Source organism: Oncorhynchus mykiss, chromosome 6 (genome assembly GCF_057628025.1).
Source record: "Oncorhynchus mykiss isolate SJ-2025 chromosome 6, ASM5762802v1, whole genome shotgun sequence".
NCBI lineage: Eukaryota > Metazoa > Chordata > Actinopteri > Salmoniformes > Salmonidae > Oncorhynchus > Oncorhynchus mykiss.
Window position 1 is genome coordinate 21824105 of NC_143027.1, and position 13693 is coordinate 21837797.

General features: G+C 43.5%; 1 protein-coding gene across 1 annotated transcript; it reads left to right on the forward strand.

Annotated features, from left to right (window-relative positions):
- The first annotated feature begins 7673 nt into the window (after positions 1 to 7673).
- ccn1l2 (cellular communication network factor 1, like 2) lies at positions 7674 to 11191 on the forward strand. Its single transcript, XM_021605615.3, has 5 exons — positions 7674 to 8118; positions 8436 to 8649; positions 8885 to 9250; positions 9410 to 9612; positions 9864 to 11191. The coding sequence occupies exons 1-5, from the start codon at positions 8047 to 8049 to the stop codon at positions 10164 to 10166; spliced, it is 1158 nt and encodes a 385-aa protein (XP_021461290.1). The 5' UTR covers positions 7674 to 8046; the 3' UTR covers positions 10167 to 11191.
- The last annotated feature ends 2502 nt before the right edge of the window (positions 11192 to 13693 follow it).

Below are 13693 nucleotides of genomic sequence, written 5' to 3' on the forward strand. Positions count from 1 at the left end.
CATTAAGGACACTTGCTCTTTCCATGACATAGACTGGCCAGGTGAATCCAGGTGGAATCTATGATCCCTTATTGATGTCATTTGTTAAATCCACTTCAATCCGTGTAAATGAAGGGAATGAGGCAGGTTAAAGAATGATTGTTAAGCCTTGAGACAATATAGAAAGGGATTGTGTATGTGTGTCATTCAGAGGGTGAATGGGCAAGATAAAAGATTTAAGTGCCTTTGAACGGGGTATGGTAGTAGGTCCTAGGTGCAGCGGTTTGTGTCAAGAACTCAACAGTTTTGTGTATCAAGAATGGTCCACCACCCAAAGGACATCCAGCCAACTTGACACAACTGAGGGAAGCATTGGAGTCAATATGGGCCAGCATACCTGTGAAACGCTTTTGACACGTTGTAGAGTCCATGCCCCGACGAAGTGAGGCTGTTCTGAGGGCAAAAGCGGGGGTGTAACTCAATATTAGGAAGGTGTTCTTAATTTAATGTTTTGTCCACTCAGTGTATGTTAACTTACATGATTTATACTGCCTAATCCTTGTTCAACAATCAACAATTCTTATTCAGTTATGTCATGATTCAGTATTTGATTATTTGACATTAGTCAGCTTCATGGTAGCCTTGCATATCAGGATTGGAGGTGCTTCTCACCACAGGGTTTAAATGGAGTCCACCACCATCATGGATATGAGAGGGCACCAGGTGTCACTGTAGAGTCATCGAGGAAATTCCCAATTTGGCTGTTTTGATCAGTTGCCATTGCCAACCTCTAAATATTTCACTTTAAAACATAGTTAAAATGTGTTTTTATTATGATAAAATCGTCTACAAAAGATAAACTTGGTTCCACATATTTTGGGAGCTCTGTCACAACCGTGGCTCCTGTCCGTCCAGCAGCCCAAATATATACATTCGCCATGACAACTGAAAGAAGGGGCTCTGGGGTTAGATCACATCATAGGGCTAGGGCTATGGTTCAGTCAGTTTGTTTATGGAATAGTTGATGGTACCCCCTCGACTCTCCAGCTGCACTCATTTCCGCTCTCTGTCCTTGGCCTAATTATGACTGCAGCAGCAGTCAGTGGTTTGTAATGTAGCAGAGGATGTGAAGTCTAGTGTTGGTGCAGGAGGTTAGGCTAGCTGTGCTACTGCTAGTGGAGTAGACGCCCAGGAGAGGTTTCCTGCTGCTCTGCCAGGTGCTCCTCCTATGAGGGCCTCATAGTAACAGTACTTATTAAGCACGGACTCTCACTGTAACAAAGCTGGGTTGAGGAAAGAACTGGCTGAACCGAACCTGTCTGATGCCCTTTTTTTACTTAAATTCTCTCTGTAAAAGGCAAGGTTTTAAAAGCAGAAAGTACTACATGAACAAGTTATGAACCCCAGATCATCTCCAATCAGGGAAAGGCCTCTTTCTGCGGCGTGTTCATTATTGTATAGATTTTATTTGTTATTTTTTCCGATTGTAAAGGTCCTGTTTTGATTCAATTCACCAGGGCAGTGGTGGAAAACGTACCCAATTGTCATACTTGAGTAAAAGTAAAGATGCCTTAATAGAAAATGACTCATGTAAAAGTGAAAGTCACCCAGTAAAATACTACTTGAGTGAAAGTCTCAAAGTATTTGGTTTTAAATGTACTTATGTGTCAAAAGTAAATGTAATTGCAAAATTATACTTTAGTATCAGAAGTAAAAAGTAAAAGTATAAATCATTTCAAATTGATTATTAAGCAAACAAAAAGGCACATTTTAGATTTTTTTTTTTTTATGGGGGACACTCCAACACTCAGACATAATTTACAAACAAAGCATTTGTGTTTAGTTAGTCCGCCAGATCAGAGGCAGAAGGAATGATCAGGGATGTTCCCTTGATAAGTGCGTGAATTGGACCATTTTCCTGTCCTGCTAGCCATGCAAAATGTAATGAGTACTTTTGGGTGTTAGGATAAATGTATGGAGTAAAAAGTACATTGTTTTCTTTAGGAATGTAGTAAAGTAAAAGTTGTCAAAAATATAAATAGTGAAATAGTAAATTACAGATACCCAAAACAACTACTTAAGTAGTACTTCAAAGTATTTTTACTTAAGTATTTACACCACTGCACCAGGGTATAAAGAAGCCATTAATTAGGAATGACCTCAAGTAAGTTGAATGTCAGAGCAAACAAACTGGCCTATTTTTAGGTGGCATAACACTGAATATTGGTCATTAGATATTAGTGCCTGCTGCAAGCTGCTGGATAACGAAGTATCTAACTACTTAAAGAAAGTATTGCTTAATGCTCTGAACTATGATAGTGGAGTGTAAATATCCAGTAGGCCTGACTCCCTTACCTGTACATACGCAGCTGTTTTATCATCAGCTGTAGATTTAATGAAATATCAAGTGTATGGTGGGTTACATTTTCTAGGCTATTACCAGCCTAGTGGCCCATTCAGTCACAGTAAGCTTTATGTGTTTGTGTCACCATCCCTGTTGGATAACTCTGGAACTTTCTGTTTACAGCTCTTTGCGATAAAATGTTCCCCTCTGAATCATAGGCACCACTGTGTAATGGTGCCACACAGCCCGTCCCCCTCTCGCCTCCCCACTAACAGGACACTCTCTGTCAGGCAGCTACACCAGCAACTCCCACACTAAAGTCCCTTTGAAATGCAAGTTCGTTTTTTTGTTGTTGTGTGTACTTAGTGTAATATGCAGTGTGCAGCTTAAGAACCCTCAGGTTCACTGGAGCAAAAAGCAGTGTCAGTAGGTATGGTTGCCTTGGCCCATAATCTGTTTGTCTGATTCAATTTTTGGATTGGGAGGAGAATCAAAGTATTTTCAATTGATGTAGGCTATAAGTAGCCACAGTGTATTGGGTAAAAGGAAGGATTCATTTTGAAATGGACTGTGTGTAGGTGGTCTGGATTCTCAGTTCCAGTAGATGGTTTATAATGAATGTCTTGTCACAGCCTAGTAGTTCTGTCCTGGGATTCTATTTATTTTTCTATGCATTGCATGTGTATTGTGCCTGGTTGTCATGCAATTATTCCAAAACTCATAACCTTGTGTAGGTGGGTGTGCTTCGCACTATCAGGTGATTCTGCAGTAGTTTTGGGTTACAGCATGGGCTGACTGATTACAGTGGGCATGCATACCTCTCCTCTCTCAGAAAAGGTGCGCCTGTCTCTCTGTACCTGACTATAGCACACCTGCTCATGTCAGTCAGCCCCACAATGGACAGGTTGTTGCAGTGCTGTGGAGAGCTCTGCAGAGGGGGTCTCTTCTCCTGGTTGCTTTCATCACTCCTATTAGGCTGGGTGAAGGAATGCACAGGCCATGGGTTCCCTCTGCTCTCCTGCTTGGGTAGCCATCAGGTTAGGCCTAAATGAGGCCCTTTTGTCTCTTAATGGGTGCAGGAGCGCCACACCTGCATTAGGCTAGCACAAGTTTACTTATCATGCTCTGCCCTGGGGCCTCGTGGAGGAGCGTACTGGAGGAGAGATGCACAGATGTCTACCCCCAGTCGTGGATCCATACGTCCAATGACCAGGCCCCCTGACATCATCCTTTTCACAGCTGTCTTGCTCAACTGCCTTACAGGAATGTACAAAATGTAACGTATTTAAAGAATTGTTGTATAATTAGTATTCTCTCTTATACATGTACAATTATGGGCATTTAGCAAACAAACAAGTGCTCTTTGAATGGACCATTTGAAGGGTTACTGATGATTGAGTGTGTGAGTGTACCAGCCAAGGTTTTTAGGACACTAGTGTGAGGAATTCAGTGGAGGCCTGACCTATAGAGCGGGTGTCATGAGCTGGGTTAGGGTGCATCACACGTACACAGCTGACTCTACACTGGGTAGATGTTTACCCAACTACATGTGACGTTGCTCCCACAGTCACTGTTATATACTGTACCTCAGAATGCAAGTCACATGCAGTACTTGTCAGACAGTTATGTACGAGTGTCTTTTTTTAATTGTCTACTTTTAGTGAAGAAAATAGTTGTAGTACTTTAGAGGACTCTCATTATACAGTACACCAGTCTGATAAAGTTGACTTGATGAAACTGTCTGTTTGCTATGATACGGTATGGAATACTTACTCACACCCACAAACCCAGTTACACTGATTTACGTGTTCAGGGCAGATCTGTTTGGATTACTGACTGTCAGTCTTAAGGACATTAGAACACCTCTTCCTGAGTGTTGTGTAGATACTGTAGACTTCCTGTTTACCCACTTCTTCACCAATGATACATGACTATACCCATCATCATTGGCCTTTCTCGGCACTACACAGGGTACTTACAGGCATCAGGGCTGCCAACAATATCAACATGTCCACAGACCATCATCTTCAGACTGTGAGTAGACTAGAAATCAAGCTCTTTATAAAAGCCTCCAAAATAGTAAAGCTGCTAACTACTGTCATACAGTATAAATGGGTCAGACTGCAGACACAGGAGTGGATAGGAGTAAATCTGGGTGGAGGTTTGTTGGTGTAGATTAAGACTAGGCTGAGTAGATTGAGACTAGGCGGAGTAGATTGAGACTATGGGGAGTAGATTAAGACTAGGCTGAGTAGATTGAGACTAGGCGGAGTAGATTGAGACTATGGGGAGTAGATTGAAACTAGGCTGAGTAGATTGAGACTAGGTTGAGTAGATTGAGACTCGGCTGAGTAGATTGAGACTAGGCTGAGTAGATTGAGACTAGGTTGAGTAGATTGAGACTAGGCTGAGTAGATTGAGACTAGGCTGAGTAGATTGAGACTAGGCTGAGTAGATTGAGACTAGGTTGAGTAGATTGGAAAGGGACAGCATTGATAAATCGCCAGGGTTCCTGACCCCCCTGTTTTGGAAATGTTTGTCAATCTGACAAACAATGGCTGGCTGAAGGCCAGGGGGGACTTGCCAAACCACGGCCAGCACACACATCCTGCCTTTGTGGGCCAGGAATGCCAGGAATCCAGACAGCTGCCCTCCTTCTCCCACCCCTCCCTCCCCAAAAAGGTGCTCTCTCTCAAACATCCCCAGTGTCCCAGTGGTTTCAGCCCAGTAGCCTGGGTGTCTGGGTGTTTGTGTAAGGCGCTGCTTGTGGCTCACCTCTCTCTCCCTCCATTCCTCCTCTCTCTCCACAGTGCTCCTCCGTCCTCACATCAGTGGCAGGCAGGTTAGTAGCAACACCTGCTCTCTGTGTTTCCCCTCTGCTCCCACCCACTGATCTTTATCCACACTGAGATTCCTGCTGCCTCAACTCTCAACACATCCATGGTGGTTTTTATATTTGGTTTTTCATTTTGGTTCATTCCTTGCAATTCTTGAATTTTTGAAGCGGTTTTGTATTCAAAGATACTTGTATTATACTTTTTTTTATTTTTTTACATCAATTTTATTTAAAGAGCACATAAAGAGCATGTAAAGTGCCTACACAACGTATCTTTGCATTCTTTACAAAGGAGCGTAGTGAGATTCACATGTTAAGGGTACATTTTGGCTGTATAAAGCAAACATTTCAAGAGTCTCAATAAGAATACAATATGTAAAAACCACTTAAGAAAAATAACATAAACAATCAAACACAAAAACCCAGAAGTTACAGAATAAGACCAGTACGATATGACAGGAACTTTGACCAGACATCTTCATACCTATGCTGTCTATGTTGAAAGATTGATATAATTCTCTCCATGACAGCGAGTTCCACCCATAGACCTAACCACATATCTTTTGGGGGTGCATTTTGTTACACATTTCCTTTCTGCTGCTAAAAGATCATCTATCAATTTAAGTGGAGAGGAGTGGAGTGTATCCACAGGAACAATATCTAAGAGGAGATGACATGGGTCTGGTTGAGTAATAATATGTGTGATGTCCTATATAAAATGGAGAATTTCAGACCAAAAAGACTGGATTTTCAGACACGTACAAAATATATATGATTAAGACACGTGTTTTTTCTGAACCATTATTATTTATATATCGTTTTAATTTTTTGGGGGGGGGGGTCTGCTTTTGCAGAAGAAGCTGTGTTGTGGTTTTGTAAAGGTGAACTGGGTTAAGTGAGGACAGTTCTGACAAATTGAGCAAGGATCCACAGAAACAGGTCCTAGTTATTTTCTTTGCCTTCTCCTGTGGTGTGAGAGGCTTGCTATATTCACACTCACTCCTCTCTGTCTCGCTCTGCAGGTTTTCAGTGGCCTCATCAAATGTGCTAAATTCCGTTTCCTGTGTTTCATAACAATGAGAGCCAAGGCCTAATGCAGGGCCTTCCTGCCCTCGAACAAAACACTTTTTATGTCCCGCTGGTATGACAATGGGAATGTTTCGTTTTTCCTACCAAACATGGGAACCTGTAGAAGAGCCTTTGTTTCCTGGAATGTGGCCATTAGGAAAGAGATGGAGGGAACACAGGATATGTGCCCTGCCCTGGGCAATGTGTTTCAATGGGGTGGCTGGGGCCAGAGGAGTTGTACGCAGGGATTTTCTCTGCTATCTGCATCACCACTTCCCCTATTAAAGTGGATTCTATGCCAGAGTGGGATTCCCCACTCGTTTTTTCCTTTACACCTGCACTTGTTTTTTTTCTGTTGACAGCATCAGTCTTACTTGACCCCCATTGTCAAATACCGCTCATATGCCAGAATGTAGCTACCGTGTCACTCGACAGTATGGGAATCCCGCAGCCCTGGGTTCAAATAGTGTTTGTGTTCATTCAAATACAAATACTTAAAGGACATATGTGTTACTTTTCAACCTCATATTCATTAACTCCAGCACCATACCAGTGTCTACATATGGGAAAATGGCATGTTTCTATGTTCAGTGATTACAAAGTTAAGATGAAAGGTCCTAATGAAGGCTTCTCTGTGACATCACAGTGTAGGGTTAAAAGTTTTTTTTTTTTTACATTGATTTTTCAAACCTGCAACAAGTTTCTAGCCAGAGGGAAGATGTTCTCTTGCTCCCCACGTCACCGCGAATCTCATAGTGTTTTTCAAAATTGTAACTTTTGATGACGTCATGGGATAGAACTATTTAAATGTTACATTTTTTCTACTGAATGTAGAAATGCATTGTTTTCACACATGTAGACACTGGTACTGTGAAAATGGAGATAATGAAAATGAGGTTAAAAAGTGGTGGAATTGCCCTTTAAGCTGCACTTGATTGAGCTTTCAAGGCAAAATGGGACTGATGGGGAGAATTTAATTTGCATACTCCTACTCCTCCCGTCCTCTCCCTGCCTCCTTCTCAAAACCCATTAGAGGAGAAGGTTAGGGTGGAGGGAAATCTGGCTTCCCATCCAATGGGTTTTAAGAAGGAGGCGAGGAGAGAGGACACGAGGAGTATGCAATTGAGATTCTCTCATGGAATAGTCCCAAAAGTGCAAACCACACCAATCTGGCACTAAAGAAAGGCTCAATCAAATGCTCAACCTATTTGAAATAAATCAAATACTATTTGAAGCCACTCCACACTTAGCTTACTTATTATGGATTTATCAGCAATGATATTTTCTTGTAGTTTCTCAATAGCATTAGGGACATATGATAGTAAGCTGTCAGTGCACTGAAGTGCCTACAGAGCTGTTTCATAATATAACCATGGTTTCTCAGTATGGTAATGTAGCAATGGTGCAATTTCTTCCTCTCCTACTCCACTCACTCAATCCCCCCTTGATTCACTTTCTCTTCCTCCTTGAGAGGAGAGCTGATGTCACAGGGAGGTGGCGGTCTGCCCATGTCTATAAGTACAGGCACCACAGAGGGAATCTCTATATGAAGTGGAGCTAACCCAGCTGAGCAGTGCTGACCCATGCTGAGAAAAGACACTGCAGGAGAACAAAGAAACACTATCGACTGGTGTACCTTTTAGTGCGCTCAAACAGATGAAGGAATATGTGAACTGACATACAGACTTCTCTCCTCTGGACTCAGGTGCAGGCTCTGGACAGTATATCATCACAGACACTAGGTATCTATTCTAGAATTAACAACCTCTAGGACGGAATCTTTATCTCTAATTTAAATTGTGTAATCTACACCTTCGGGATGTTTTCTCTGGTTAGTTTGAGACGGACCGTCTCCACACTGTTCGTTCTCCTCTCCAGTGCTGCTGTCATGGTGAGTTTCAAAGATGCATTCTTACCTTCCTGCCCTCATTTGATTTATTTCCCATTCACTCTTTCTCTCTACACTTTACATGACCATATTTACATTGTGTTTCTGTTTTTTATTTTTCTATGTAAAAATATTTTTTACAAAAATAATTGTTGAACTTTTTTGGTATTTTGTTACAATGAAGAAAGGCACTGAGATCAATATACAATTGTATCAGTAGTCATAGAAATCAGCCTGGAATGCATTCCCCTCACCTCCACCCTACTGCTGCTGTGCCGACCCTATCTCACATTTAACACTGACCCTGCTGTCTCTCTCAGGTAGAGAGTGACTGTCCTACCCAGTGCTCCTGTGGCCCCTCACCGCCATCGTGCCCAGCGGGCATTAGTTGGGTGACAGATGCCTGTGGCTGCTGTAAGGTGTGTGCCAGGCAGTTCAACCAGGACTGCAGCCCCAGCCAGCCCTGTGACCACATCAAGGGCCTGCACTGCCACCTGGGGGCTGGGGGAGACCCAGAGAGAGGCCTGTGCCGAGGTAAGGACCAGGAGCACACCTAACATCAGTGGGAGAGATATGAGGTGGTTGTGCCAGTATGGGAGTATGCAGAATTATGGGAGTAGCAGCTGGGTATGTGTTTTTCAGATTGTAGTAAGATTTTGATCATTTAATTGATCCAGGTAGATAGTTGTCAAATGCTCAGCATCATAGTAACACACTACCATAGGGGTATGAAGTCCACAGTGCTGCTAATGTCTCTGTTTCTCCCCAGCGGAGGCCCAGGGCCGGCCCTGTGAGTTCAACGGGCGTGTCTACCAGCATGGAGAGGACTTCCAGCCCAGCTGCCAGCACCAGTGCAGCTGCATGGACGGGGTGGTGGGCTGCATGCCACTCTGTCCCCAGCAGGTACCCTTGCCCGACTGGCGCTGCTCCCAGCCAAGGCTGGCACGGCCCTGGGGCCGCTGCTGTGAGGAGTGGGTCTGTGATGACAAAAACCACATCAGTGAGGACCCAGAGGAACCTCCACAGGCAGCCCTACCTGACCCACAACCCCTCCCAAACCACATCAACAACCAGCTCCAGGCCCAAGCCCTGGCCCAGCCACACTATCAGGCCAGCACTGGAGTCACCTTTAGAGGTACAGTAAATCCTAACCCAAAGGGCCAGTTTCCCAGGCACAGATTGTCTAGTCATGGCTTTTCAGTACAGGACTAGGCTGAGAAACCGGCCCTATATGTTTGTTTTTCCCAAGCCTTACCCTACATCTTGCTGATGACTCTGTCATTTTCTTCCACAGAGTTGGTGTCCCTCCCCAGGTCCCAGGTGTTGCTAAGCGCCAGATGCCTCCCTCAGACCACTGATTGGACGGAATGTTCCACCACGTGCGGGATGGGCATCTCAAGCCGGGTGACCAATAACAACGCAGAGTGTCGGCTGGTCAGAGAGACACGACTCTGTCAGGTCCGCCAATGTGACCTGCCGCTTACCCCAGCAATCAAGGTAAAGTGAGACACATGGTTATCAGATGTTAATGTGAATGTAGCGAAATGCTTGTGCTTCTAGTTCCGACAGTGCAGTAATATCTAACAAGTAATCGAACAATTCCACAACAACTACCTAATGTGGGAAATTGCGTTAGAGCACATATAATATTTGATATTTCACTTTTAATTATGAGAACTTTTGTAATATATATATTTTTTTGTGGAATACATAGCTCAGTTGTCTAACTCTGTTTGTTTACTGTCCAGAGGGTAAAGAAGTGCCAGCGTACAGTGCGCCCCCAGGAGCCAATCAGGATCAACTTTGCTGGCTGCTCCACAACACGCCGCCATCGGCCTCACACCTGTGGCTTCTGTGCGGACGGGCGATGCTGCACCCCTTCACTGACCCGCACCGTCCGCCTGCGCTTCCAATGTCCCGACGGAGAGGGCTTCACACGCAACGTCATGTGGATCCAGAGCTGCAGCTGCAAGAAGAGCTGCCACAATCACAGTTCCCCCTCAAGGCCCTCTGTCAGCCTGCACAATGACATCCACAACTTCAGGCACTGAGGCAGGCTTAGGAGGATGCCCAACCCTAGCCTCAACACACTAGACAGGGCTACTGCATGCTAACCTCTCCCCATCTTCCACCCACCCTCTGCCCAGGGATAGCCCTGCCTTTCAGTCCCTTCCTGGACACCAGCCTCTCCCTCCTGCACCAGCGCCAGACTATGGGAGAGACAACCTCGGCTAGGTGGCCGCTCCATCCAACCAGGCAGAACTATCGCTTGCACTTTAAGCTTCCTGACACGTTGCCACAAGTTATCCGATATGAGAGATGTGGAGCAACTGCTCTCCACAGCCAGGTCCAGTGTCCCTTCCCTGTTGATGACACAGTCACAGAACTGTTCTGGTGGAGGGAGGGACAGCACTGAGCACAACAGACTATGGATGGCCTGATGTGACTTTCTTGATGTCATGTTGAACTTGTAAATGAATCAGTTTGATTGTCTGCTTTTCCCCCTCATTATTTATAATTTGTATTTGTTAACATTGTCAAGTTCCTCTATAACCACAGAGGAACAAGGGAAAAGGAATGTATATGTATGTGAAAGACATATCACTTTTTGTCATAATAGAGATGTGTAAATTAGTGAGGCCAGTGAATGTGTAAGGATGTGATGAGTGACGACCATGGGCAATCTCATACATGCATGATGTGTTTTGTCTGATACATCGATGGTAGAAAGAGGACAGGATATCATTCTACAAATTCATCAATGATTGTAATTAACTGTATATTACATTGTGTAAAGGTCAGTGTTTATGTGTGTGATAGAAAATGAAAGGGCGAGAAACAGAGTGTTTACATGTGTGTATTTGTGTCATATGACAGAGTATAGTGTACAGACTTCACTCTTCGTGGAGTGGCAATTGATGGAGATCACCTCATTTTCCGGGGTGTGTTTTTATTGCCTCATAGTATAGAGACTTGTACTGGAGGGAAAATTGTATTTGATATATTTAAGATTTCTATATTGTTTGAATTCTTATCAATAATACTCTAAAAAATGGAATAAAAACATTCAACATGTGCCCCTCTCTGTCTTACTTGTGTTTCTCAGAGAGGTGTGTTAGTTGATGGTGATTTAGATGACAGTATCGGGTGGTTGGTCTGAGATGCTACAGTAAGGGGGAAAGCAAAAGTCTCTCCTGAGTTGGGATAGGCTCACAGAAGGTGGTGAGTCTGACATGTACCTTGTAGAGGTACTTTATTGCCGAGTACTACTCCAGAGAGGGGAGCTGTGCTGAAAGCCAGACTGTTGTTTTGTGGGTAGGGCTGGGGCCGGAGAGAAGAGGCTGGGTCTCCAGTGTGGCCGGGGTCAGTACTCTAGCCACGATCATGTTCCCTTGTGTCTTTATACATACAGGCTGGTCTCTGCAGCACAAACATCACAGCAGCCTCCCAAATTCCACACCCCGTCCTCCCCCCTCTGTCTCCTATCTCTCTCCTTGTCTATCTATTCCACCCTGACCTCCTCCGGTGTCTATCACACCACTGTCTACAGACCTGGTCTGGCTCGGAACAGACTGACTTCCAGTTGCCTAAATGGCATCTCTGAGGCTGTTACAGCATGGACCTACTGGTTAATGTATTGGGATCATCTCAATGTATCATCTTTTCACCTGCTCAATGTAATCCGTTTGAAATTCAGGTTTGGACACATCAATCATACACTATAGGGTTAGATAAGGGTATTCGACAGTTTGATTTCTTATGAGCCAATACATTCTCCTTGCATTTTGTTCACTGGTCCACTGACAGACAAAACCCTACAGAGCACACATGGCATTCCATCATCACCATAGAAACCGCAGTACTATCTGTCATCCTCTGCGATAAAGGCCCCAATCCTCCTATTGGCTGTATCCATTCTGACTGTACCACATTTCTCCAAAGACTATGGTCTCTAGTGTTTGTCTAGTGGGACTATTTGGTGTTGTAAATTCAGGGAAATAGTATCGTTCTCAGAATTATTGAACACTAGAGCTGATGTCCAAGGACAACGTTTGACAAAACAGCTGTCAAAGAGGCGCTCTTGCATTTCAGTGAAAACCATGGCAATATGAGGACTGGGGAAGGAGGTTATAGGAGGCTGTGTGATAGTTGATTGTTCAAGGGAAGAGTGTTAAAATGGGGTTATAATATCATGGTATGGATTTTTATAAGGGTTCAGTCCGTATTAAACAGAAGCTTTGTCATGTACTGTAGTTGACTTACACTAACACAAAATTAGCGTTACTCAAAGGCAGTGTATAAATGTAGTTCTCTCCCCTGTGAATTGTTTTGGCTGTAGCGTCCTTCTGCGGTGGAGTTTACTTTGTCCTGGACACCAGACTGGATGTTACAGGTGTTGTCCAGCCTCACAGAAAACCGAGTTTCAGCATGGCCGTAACATAGGAAGAGGAAATATGTCAGAAATAAACAGGGTCTGTGGGAAGTAGTGGTATGGTGGGGGCCTGGGTGGAAGGTTAACCAGAGCAGAAGAAACTCCCCCCCCAAAAAAACATAGCATCCTCTGCAGAAGACAACTGTCATATAAGTAAATTAAAAACACCTTTTTGTTTTGTTGCAAAAATTATTCTCCCGGAGAGAAATGTCACTCTAAACAGGAGTTTCACCAAGATATAAACATTCCAGCAGTTCGGGTGCTGCAATCTGTGATATGTATTGTGTTAAACACAACATTTAACTTGTCCCGCCACATGACTCTGAAGCATATCTTTACATTAAAAAATTATAGGGACAAAATAACACTGGGTGGACATTTTCTGCAGCACAGTTTTCCAGTACACTGAAGTTCTCATTGTTCATTGCCCACTGTTGAGGAGACAGTAGGCCTACAACACAAGAGAACACTGTTCTCTACTGGCCCCTAGTAAGCAGTGCAGGTTAGGTTGAGCTTGGGCGAGGACATGGAAGCTAAGGTTAGGCTTATGGCTAGGGTTAGGGTTGAGCCAGGGTGTGGACATGAAGCTAGGGTTAGGGTCAGGGTTGAGCCGGGCTCTCCCTTTGACCCAAGGTCAATTTAACCACTGTGTATTTGGCCTACCCTAATAATAATACTAGCATTTAGTCTTATTTGAAAATGTTTTATTTTCTTATTGTTGATCCCCAGCTCTTTATTTACTATGAAATATATGATACAGAAATACATAATTTAACTTACACAAAAATATAGTAACTATTCAAATACTATATTCTATACTATAATACTATATAAAAACTATATTCAAATAAACGTATTGCCACATCTCGCCCAAACTTCTCTTAAAAGTAAATGTTAATGTCTAGTAAACCAAATTTGTATGATTCCCAAATATATGAATTGTAAGGTGGAAGTGGTTATTGACAGTTTATGCGTTTTAATTGCACATATGAATTGTGGAATGGATTGTCATATTTGGAAACAGTTTAGTTTGGTTCAATCTAATGAGAAAATGTACAATGGCCCTCTCCAAACACATGAATCATTTTGACAGTAACCCCACCCCTGAGAGTCTAGTGGCTGCGCACACTGCATGTTAAAAACGTC